Below are 11,137 nucleotides of genomic sequence, written 5' to 3'. Positions count from 1 at the left end.
TAAAACACTGGAAGCGTGCCTTCCGTCTATCACAACATGATCGATTTGGTTTCTCGTTTTTCGATCCGGAGACAGCCAGGTAGCTTGATGGATCTTTTTATGCTTGAACCTAGTACTGCATACTACCATGTTTCGGGCCCCGGCGAAGTCGATCAGCCTCAATCCGTTGTCGGACGTTTCGTCGTGGAGGCTGAATTTTCCGACGGTGGTTCCAAACCAACCCACTTCCAGTGAAGAAGCAAGGCAAAGCCTCGGATCTCAGATTATTAGCTGTCAAATTTATTGTGCTTGTTATTCCCACATCTCAAGGAAAAGTTAAGTTTCTTCTCTGTGCTATCGTGATCTCTTTTTTATGCTATATTAAGCAATTAAAATATATTTTAACTTAATATTTGTTTACAAATACCTTAAAAAAACTCTTTTCCTTGCTTGCGTCCATTTTCGTTTACTTTTACATTTGACATTTCTCGTCTTTTTCGTAAAAATAATGGATAAAACTAGGCTGGACACCGAAAAGTTATTGATTTAATCTAAGATTATTTTGTAATTACAGATTAACGAGGGACGAATTTTGTATGGTCAATCTCTTTTTCTAATTACTCGAAAATGCGGATAATCTAGTTATATGTAAACCTAGTATAAAATAATAAATGAAATATTGATCAACGATTACCGAAAGTTAATCGTCTGTAAGCAACTCTGTATGTACAGTGGCGAAAATACATATAAATACGGACCATGTAAGTCCGAGTTTCAAACTTTGTACAAAAATTGGACAGAGTTTAAACAAAATTTCCAACTTCTTAATTAGATCTCTTAGAAACCTCTTGAGTATAGAGTTTTGTAGCGTATTAAATTTTAGTGTAGCAAATGCAAGGTTTAAGTACCAGGACTTACCATTGATTTCTGGAAATTTTTTTTTATGGTGTTGCTCATTTTCTACATACAAAACTATTGTCGAAGATACTTTTGTAAAAAAAAGCGTAACACCGTCAATAAACTTGCACTTTATTATGTATACTATTATCGAATGGGCATACCTAGAATTATTTAAAAAAAAAAGCAAACAAAAGAGAAATAGGAGAACTTGTTAAAATGTCGCGTCCTTATTTTATATTGCCATTTTCATTATTTTATATTTTCAGCAATGATTCCACTTTTTTCATGAAACCATATTCGAATCCTGGTATTTTTCGAAGAATGCTCAGTTGCTTTTGGGATATCATTTAGTTGCATTGTTTTTTAGCTAAATGAATATTTATCTTTCAGCATAAACGTCCTATTATACTCAACTGCATAGAAATGCACATTCTGCCTTTTAGGTAAAATATAAATTATTGAGTAATTTGAATTTTTTTTTTAGAGTTAAAACAAGTTAAATTGCCTATTATTACTAATTTTTAACAGGGGCTAACGGTTTAACAGTTATTTTCAATTTATTATTGCATAACCACTGGGAATTTTTTCTATTCTCAAAAATAAATAAATATCTTTTATTTATCTTTACATTTACTTGTTTGGTATGTATGTATATATCTAAGGACTTTTGAGAAAACAATTTTTTACTTTCTACAGGCTAATAATATATTTTTTAACAGCGAGACTCACATCTACATATCTAACATAGAAATTTTTCTTCTAAAGACCAGTAGGAGGTCCACACACAATAACTACTAAAGCGAAGTAAGTAAATTATTTAGCCAAAAGTCCACTGATATGTAATTTTAGAATCGATTTTCCTTTTTGTTGATCACATTTATTTTATTGCACATAATCGTTGAAGTGTGAAAATGCCACTCTTATGTTTCGTATCACTTGCCAGTTTCACGAGGACTACAAACACTATGATCCCGCAAATTTGTTCTTGCCGAAGTGGCACTATCAAACTCTTTGACGAACACCCTATGTTCCAACTACATTTCTCTGAAGTTTTCCAACAACTCTTCGGTGCTTAATAACGGTGTGTTAGCTTTCGAAACTGCGGTTGGTGTTGCTGATTCTAGTGGTGATATATTTTTAGCTATAAAGCGTTGAAACAGCTCACTGCTGGTGCGTTCGAAATGGCCATCTTCATCGAATAGTGCTTTCGTAAAGAATTCAGCGAAAAGTCGGCCCATATATTGTTCTTTTAGTGATGGCCACCAACCTTCGAGGAAGCCAATATGTCCTCCACGTGCGGTCACAACGATTGCCACATGAGTACTCTCTTCGGCGGCCTTGATAGGAATGGCTAATTTGAGTTACCAAGAAAAGACAAAAATTAATGGAAATCGTATTAATATAATTCAAAGTTTCTGTATTAGATATTATTTTGTTCAAGTATAGTAACAATTTTTTATACATATATATTCGGCTAAAAATAAATAATTTTTGTATTTTTGCCCCAACTGCATTTTTTAATCGTTATTTTACAAGTTCAACTTTTCTAGCTTCCACTTTTTTGCAATCTCGTATGTATTTTGTTTGTCGCTCTTTTGAAAATTTCCCTATAATACTATGTTGCGACATGCCTCAAATCTCTTTTCTATCAAATTTTTTATCTAGCGGGCGTGTTTTTAGTTACTTTAATTTTACTTATTTAGCGAATCTGGTTCATTTCACATATGTGCTCTTAAATATTGACTGCGCAATTTAACAATTGAGTTATTGTATGATAAATTGAGATCAATTAAGAGCTTAATTGTTCAATATTCTTAATTACGTATTTAAAGCGCATGACTTAACATAGTATATAAGTACGGGTTCACACGTTCCGGTCGCCGGTTAACCGACAGTCGGTCGCAAAAGTAAAGTGTATACGAGTTTTTATAGATACAGTCTATAAACCGCTCGATTGCTCGATTACATCCTTTCCGCTGTAGATTTATATTGTTTCAAATGCAAGCAAAGCGCTCCGGCTGCAATATTTGAGTTCGTGCTTTATTTCATAATAGAATAGAAAGTATGTAAATAAGAAAATTTTTAAACAACAATGCAACACAAAAAACTTGTGAAACGACCGGAACTTGTGAAACGGCTCTAAAATCGTTATATTTGATTATTAAATCGACCATATTTGATATTATTTCACCATATTTTCCGCCAATTTGTCAAGTGCCGGCGCACAGTGGTATTTCGGTGGAAAAAATTATATTGGTGATGATCTGATTTAGTCGTTTTCTATGCTTATTGCTAATAATACACCTTTGGATGATCCGGTTTTACAAGATTTGGCAGCGAATACAATTTCAAGTATGAAAACTGAGCCAGTAAAGTTATGGGATTGAATACCTACATAAACAAATTTTAAATTACATACTTGTTTCAAGTGTCTGAAACGAAGATCACTCTAACAGAACATTTAGTGTTTATCATAAATAAGAATCATATGTCTAATTAATAAAAATGTCCTTAAACAACTACTAATATTTGTGGTTGAAGGATACACTGTGACCACAATAGAAAATTTAAGGTGCCCTTGACAGCCTAGACATAAAGCGCTCACATTGTCTTGCCGATTGGTTCCACTTGTTTGTTTTGAACTCTGAAGCAAAAAGTCCGAATATTTGCTTTGATTGAAAGACTGGTAGTGTAGGGTCATCTTATATTTCTAAAACATATGCTAATAATGCATTAAATCTAATCAAACTTGGGGTTTTAACGCATACATCAAATAAAGTCTTATTTGATATTTGTAGAGCCATCTCCATTTAAGCACGAATATTTTTAAAGTGCGCCAACATGCGCAAGGTGTTTCCTTCCATTTAGTATATAACTGATACACCCAGTTTTAAGCCAAATGTAATTCCAATGTTGAATAACGCTGTATATCTATTTAGAATTAATCTTGTTTTCACAACAACAAAAATATTTCATGAGGTGATTAAATACTCACTTATCTGAAGTTATTGAGAACAAACTACAACGCTTATCAGAGAAAATTATGAAGTGGTTTGTTAATATTTGGTCACAAATCACTTGGATGCCTCAAAAAATCACGTGGATAACAACTGAAATGCCCAAAAAGTAAATTCAATTGTACTAAGAATTGTTATTAATTTTTTTTCTTCTAATGAAAATATTTGAAATATTTTATCGCAAATATATCAACTGTTATCTTTTATTTTGTTTTGTGTTCATTTTCATAAAAGTGGGTTACTTTTGTATCACATTTGTAAAAATAATAGAATTCAGAGCATATTTTTTTAGTACTTTTGTCCAACTAGATTGTTCAAATATCGCACGGTGGCTTGGTGGCCAAATTCGAGACAATCTGGTATCTTTTAGGGTTGGCGTATCATTTTCTTTCTTAAAAGGGCCTTGCCCGCGGGCAGGCCAGTGCCCATCACTGCTGCAAAGTGTCTTAAAACTATTATGGTATATGTAGTGATTGGGTAAAAACGTACTTAAACCGTTATGAATGACTAAAATTTTAAATTCTAACTTTCGATTACTGTGCCAGAGAAAATGCATAATATTTTATGTAAAATTATTTAACTTTTAATTAAAAAGTCAAAGCTTTAACCCTTTCTGAAAAAACTGTGGAGCATAAATAATCCTCTTGGAGTTTGACTACACTGAGAAAAGCGTTTAGTAATGTCAACTAAATACCATGTTTCTCTCAACACATGATTTGGTTATACTTAGTTACTATGGCTATGAGTTGAGAGAAATATATTTAGCTGACTTTTTCTGAGTTTACCAGTGAGTGAGTTCAATGGAATATCTGCCAAAAAAGCTGCAACTAACTTAAGCACAGCTTCCATCAAAAACCTGAAAAAAAAATATAAAAAAATCGTGATTTTTTTTTGTTTAATCTCACCGTCTAATGGTTGGAATGGATCATCGGCGGCACTGAGACACAACAAAGGCACCGATATGTAATGTAGTTTGTTGTGTAACGTTGCGTCGCTATAATAATCGTCAACATGTGCATAGCCAAACTGTTTAGAGGTGAAGTGTGCGTCAAATTCCTTTATTGTTTTAGACTGAAAAATAAATAAATTATGTGTATGTAAGTGAGTACATCGTCACCTAACGATGACCATTTTTTTGAAATTATTCAGGAAAGACGAAAAATTGATGTAGTTTCGTATAACCGGCCATTCTGCACCAAAAACTAAATTTTGAAAAAATTGACTTGGCACCTTTTTACATTTCAGTAGCGAATATGTATGTAATTATGTATGTTTAATAAATATGAGCACTAAACTGGAATGCAAAAAGGTGTAATCCCACCCTATGGATTGAAAGGTTAAAGGCGAAATTAGTCACATATCAAATTTACTGTTGGTAAAGAGAGCGAAAAGCAACGGTAACGTCACCGTCATGCGGTGGTAAGTTTTCATTAACACGCAAACCCCCTAAGGTAGATCGTGTCAGCGTCAACGTACGTTTACGCTACGTCGTTGACTAATTTCGCCTTAAGTCATAAAAAAGTTTCGTAATAAGGGCAATAAAGTGCTGACTATACTGAAGAAAAATCCTAACCTTTTGGGAACAGCTCAGCTAGCGGATTGTTCTGAGTCATTTGTGGGAAGAGTGAAAGGGGAGGCTGGGCTGAAGACCTAGAAAAGAACTTAATTGAAGGCAACTATGTAGTAGAATGCGTCATTAAACAGTGCTTATGGTATTTCCTATACCGTCACTAGACACGAGTAAAGGTGCGTTAGTAATTTAACATGGAAGAGGAGGCGTGAAAAAATTTACGATAAAAGACGCGTAAAAAAACTTTGGCGAAGAAAGACGCGTAAACATGGATTCATACTTGGCCAAGGACTGTCACTTCAGCAACATTTCCCAAAAGACTCGACCATAGTCGACCACGAAAATAAGTTTACGCGTCTTTCTTCTTTGTCGTGTCTAGTGGCGATAGATTGATTCAAAGCTGTTCTAAACACAGCATGCGCAAGCTTTACCAGAAAGGTATTTTAAAATATTTTCGTTAAGCTTGCAACGCCGAGAACCCTACATAGTGATTGTGTTTAATCGAACGCAATCCATGGTTTCTAAAATAGCCAAACTGAATATAATTTCTTGAACGCTATTGCAACGCACTATATAAATCGCAAACTACTTAATTGGTACAGCAGAAAGTCTATTTGGATTCGCAAAATCGTGCAGTATATACTCGCACGATCTTCATACCCGAAGTGTTCAAAAAAATACTGAAATATCGCAAAAATAAAACAGCAAAAATCTAGAAAAATACCGAAAATATGCAACAAAATTCCAAAAAGTAATACGATATCAGTATCAAAAAAAAAAAAAAAAAAATTTCAGGTGAACAGCGGAGATGGTCTAGTAACTAGATATGTGAACAAAGGCACTCTACAAGGGGTGTACTTACCCACTGTCGTGGCATACTGGTGGAACGCAATAGAGGAGTAGTTTAAGTCGTGGAATATGCTGACGATAATTGGAGCACCGAAATATCGCCCCCTCAGGAGCACTGAATGCTGTCCTCAATTTGGTTCCCATTGATCTGGGCCTAAAGGAAAGACTCAGAGACTCGGTGCTGTGGAAAACGAGAACTTGGACATAGCTAAATCTTAAAGCCTTAGTACGATAGAAAATAAAACCACGAACTACATGGTATCAAACCTGGACTTTGAATATACTTGTGCGGCTTCCATTTAGAAAGGAATGGAAAAGAGGCCAAGCTGCTGATAAGGAAGACATCTGTATCTAAAGTGATGTGTTCAAGATGGACTGCGATGTAGGCACATGGGTCTATTCTGAGAAGATCGCTGTTCAATCGGTCCCTGCGGCTGGCAAACCATGCCAGGATATTTCAGGCTAAAGTTCTGGGCATACATATGTGAAGCTTATAAGATGCTAAAAAATATGGCTAGCCAGACAGCAATTATGGCGGTATCATCTAATGAAATGAAGGCTAAGCTAGACAAAGAATGCAAGATGGTGCTACGGTCCGGGCCGCTGTCAATATATGTATCTCTCTTGTCTGTGTTCCTGGCCATAAGAGCAAAGAAGCAGGAAAAGGATAACAGAACTGGTCAAGGGTAGAAGTATTTTGGATTGTAGCGACTATCACCGACCATTGGCCGCTAGGAAAGCGTGTTTATAGAATAGGACTTCCATGGCAGCGAGGAAACACTTCGAGTGCCCAGGTCTGTCTTTCTTAAGGCACACAACTTTCGTGTGAAACACATATACCCGCATGATGTAATCCGAATCTTCGTAGTTACGAGTTCGTAGTTCTGTTCCGAAAAATCGAAAATTGGTATGCTCAAAATCATTGACAAAAGCTTCAAACATTGTGCAAAGCCTCGAGCAATGTCCGACCTTTCACTCATACTTTCCATCATTTTTTCGCACTGCGAACGATTTGTTATGATCTTCGACCTGATATGTTGCAAATAACTATTTAATAATAATCCAATTTTTTTCTATTTACACTTTAACTTACATACTTTTGCGTTTACACACTTTATTTTGTTGATATTTTAAAACAATTTCTTTCGCTCCGACACTAGTTGCTCTTCGTACAAAATTTCCAACAAATACATAAAAATGACAGTTACGTCTGATTCAGGCATACCAACATTACGAATTTCGAAGATGGTCTCCAAATTTCGGAATTACGATACGAAAACATGGATTTCAGGATACCAATTTTACGACTCCTAGCAAAATCGAATCTACGACGGCTTACAGCATAGGGGTGATAATGAAGTATTTAGCGGACTTCTCTTCTAGTCCAACAATAAGCGATATGCACAAATTCATAAGCGGTTCAGAATGGTTTAATTAAACTGCAGAAATGTTTTATAGGTAAAATATCATTGTTCACGAGGAGTGCACCAAAATGGCGTTCTTATTATTCCCGATTAAGTGGTACTGAGTGTGGGTATTTACTCTACGATGAGCGTGAGGACGAGACTGAGTTCCTATTCCTAAGGAAACTAGACTCATTGTTTGTGAGAACCTTAACGGTATCCTCAAAAAACTGTGCTACAAGTTTGCTCTGAAATATCAGTCTGATTTCCAAAAACGAAAAAAAAACGTAGTAAAAACCATGATAAAAACATAGCAAGGTATAACCGTTCTCTCAATTTGTCGGCCATGATTTTTTTTTGAAGTTTGCCAACATTTTAAAATCATATAAATGTGAAAATAAAAAAATGAAATTATTCGAAATTGTTGTTGCTTGAGATGGAAAATGAAAATGGGTGTGTGAGTTTGTGAGTAAATTTAAAAATTAAATTGTTTGGAAACGTCAAGAATTTTAAAAGTGACTCTCAGCGGTTCTACCTTACTATATTTTTATCATGGTAAAAACTACATTGCGTACTTGCGTCGGGTATTTAATGTTCGGCTCCGCCCGAACTTAGACTTTTTTACTTGTTTTAAATGTGTATGTGTTTTTGCATGGGAAGTGGTATTTGTAGTGGAGCTGTAATGCCTACTTAAAAATTAGTATAACTCAAATACACGAAATACAGATCACCCAACAGTTTACACACCTTTTCCTTCCCCACTTACCGACATTATACGATCCAAATCAATATCCTGATCCTTGTAAATCTTACAATTGTCGAGAGTGCGACAAAGGCTATAGGTCAAGTGACGACCCAATAAACTATTTAATATAGGTTTCTCTATACTAATAGTTCCTGAAACAAAAGTTTTAAGGCATCTAATCAATTTACCACATTAACAAAAAAAAAAAAACTTCAAATACATACCTTTATGAACATCCCAAGGAGCCGAAATGATTTTAGCAGCCGTTAAACAAGAGTGCGCCTCCTCACTTTTACGTACCAGGTAATTGCCTAGAAAAATATGCAGTCTATATACAAAGGCTGTAATGAACTATGTAAATAAGAATAAGGATTACCTAAAATCAAGCCCCCCATTGAAATGCCAGTAGCGCCTAACTTACAATGCGCGGGAATAATTTTGCGCACATGATGTACAATTTCCGAGAGGTCTTCACAATTAGATGCGCAATAAAGACGCGGGGTTTTGAGTTCAATGCCACCTAAGCCACGGTTGTTGAATACGACTACACGCATGCCTGCATCATTGGCTGCCATGACAAGGCATTTGATGTATTCTGCTTGGGATTCCCCTGTCAGACCCGGTAGGATAATAATGCAGGGCGCATTAGCATGACAACCTCTATCCAACCAATCCAAAGCGACTTCACCACCATCTTTGAGTGGGAAAATTTCTCTAATTTTTTTTATATTATCGTTAATTACATATGGGTATATGATATTTCAAAGCTATGTCGTAGTGCACTACCTTCTATAATTTATGTTGGGTATAATTTGCGATCGTAGTAAGCTCGCAAAAATCGTTTGTGCTCTACTCTCCACACACCAGAATGTGGGCCAAAATTTCATTTCTAGTGTTGGAATGTTTTGCTGAAGAAACTCTTTGAATGCACCATCGGTGCAGGCAAGTATCGGACGCTGTAAAGAGAGTCCAGATTTCATTTGTAAGTACACGATTTAAGCGTTTTATAAGTACTGGAACACTTACCTTAACTACCTCTATAAAGTAGTAGACAACGTAAGCACCGAACGCAAATGCCACTACATGCCAGCGTGGCATATTCGAGAGGTAGTAAAACATAGAGTCGTACATAACGCGTTTGTTCAGTCCTTCGAAACTCTTTGCGAGTGTTGGCCTCACACTTAATCTAGCAGAATGTTCGGATCTGAAGGAAATAAAAAATTATTACCAAAGAGATTTATTAGCTGTTATTATTGTATTATTCTACATAGACTTTCAATAAGGTCGCATTGATGTTGAAATGGAATAAAATAAGCTATATGTGAGTTATTATATATTCCGTATATTAGAGGTCAATGTATGTTTTCCATTACTGGGATACGGATCCAATTTTCAATGGCCTGGGTTAAGTTGACTTTATTGTCATCGGCGCGTCTATTGTGTTGCACCTAGCACCGTTCTGCTGGAACCACATAGCATATGCTCGTTCTGTGGCGCTTGCCGTTGACGGCGATGTTTTTCCCAAGGTCGTTTTGGAAATATATGAACCAAATCCGCGCCTAACAACAACTTTTTGGGAATGCTTTTTCTACCTGGTTGCATTAATTGTTTTTTGAATCTGAAATATCGAAATTGACGACAATACAGTTTTGAACAGCGGGTCGATTTTGAAGCACCACCAACGTTATAGGACAACACTGAGGCAAAATTTGTCCCAACTAAGCAACTTATTTCGACTTGCTGCTAATCGTGTATCTTGCCATGGTGCTTAAGTTCAGTGACTGATTAATAAACAATCACTATACAGGGTTGTCAACATGGAAGCGTCCCAATTAAAATCAAAGGTCATACGAAAAATAATAAGGATCACTAAGATTATATTAAGGTGAATAGTTGATACCTTTTTTGTTACAATATTGAATCGTATAGCTTATTTCTTACCCCGACATTCTAACCAAATCATGGAAGCCCCTCCAATTACATTTTGTGGACGCTAAACTGACACTGACTAAACGCCAAGGCACGTAGGCTTAATTTTGGGTCTTAGATTATGGATCGGTATACCATTTTTCTCGATCAGGTCCTGCTTTGAAGATATTTTCGATATAAGTTTGCATTGCAAATGAAAAAAGTTCAAACTTTAACATGGAAAATGTTACTCATACGCCTTGTACGAGTACGGCTATGTACGATATGGCGTATGAGTAACATTAATTCCTGCCCCTATTTCACACGAAATATTGTTGAAAATTTTAATTTTACCATTCACAGCTTATTTATTTATCCATCGATTTTCATCGTTAGTAGATTTTTCGAAAAGAACAGGTTTTTATACAAATGAACAAAAAAAAAAAATACAAAACATTAAGGCTCTGCCACATCCAGCTTTCGATACTACGATATAGTCCTTATCCCTTCTGCAGGTTATGAAGTCAAAGCCCAGGTATATTAACAGACGACGTTCGCTGTGTGGTGAGCTTAAATATTACTTAAACCCACCAGCCTGACTAATTACACTGGACCACAAATTTCAACTTTTTCTCTTTACCAGAAACGCCGTTATGAAATTCTTATATAAAATCACCCCCTGATTCCGAAAATCAAGGTTATTTTTAATTCTATGGTACCGTTTTTGAGATATTTGCAATTTACCGTTTTTGCAAAAAAAAAAAAA

General features: G+C 35.5%; 1 protein-coding gene across 6 annotated transcripts in view; it reads right to left on the bottom strand.

Annotated features, from left to right (window-relative positions):
- Nucleotides 1–1,103: 1,103 nt before the first annotated feature.
- LOC108362274 (phospholipase ABHD3-like) overlaps nucleotides 1,104–11,137 on the bottom strand; it is an 18,152-nt gene continuing 8,118 nt past the window's right edge. For all 6 annotated transcript variants that reach the window (XM_017615194.1, XM_017615225.1, XM_017615204.1 and 3 more), the window contains exons 2-8: nucleotides 9,490–9,667; nucleotides 9,250–9,419; nucleotides 8,840–9,177; nucleotides 8,688–8,774; nucleotides 8,485–8,615; nucleotides 4,802–4,967; nucleotides 1,104–2,230 (exon numbers count right to left, since the gene is read on the bottom strand). In XM_017615194.1, the coding sequence (XP_017470683.1) occupies nucleotides 1,914–2,230; nucleotides 4,802–4,967; nucleotides 8,485–8,615; nucleotides 8,688–8,774; nucleotides 8,840–9,177; nucleotides 9,250–9,419; nucleotides 9,490–9,594 (1,314 nt within the window). In that variant the 5' untranslated portion in view covers nucleotides 9,595–9,667 and the 3' untranslated portion in view covers nucleotides 1,104–1,913. The remainder of the gene's footprint in view (nucleotides 2,231–4,801; nucleotides 4,968–8,484; nucleotides 8,616–8,687; nucleotides 8,775–8,839; nucleotides 9,178–9,249; nucleotides 9,420–9,489; nucleotides 9,668–11,137) is intronic.

Source organism: Rhagoletis zephyria, unplaced genomic scaffold (genome assembly GCF_001687245.7).
Source record: "Rhagoletis zephyria isolate East Lansing unplaced genomic scaffold, Rhagoletis_zephyria_1.1 Rzeph_scaffold_00022, whole genome shotgun sequence".
Classification (NCBI taxonomy): Eukaryota; Metazoa; Arthropoda; class Insecta; order Diptera; family Tephritidae; genus Rhagoletis; species Rhagoletis zephyria.
Note: the sequence above shows the minus strand (reverse complement) of the source record. Positions and strands in the feature narration are given on the sequence as shown.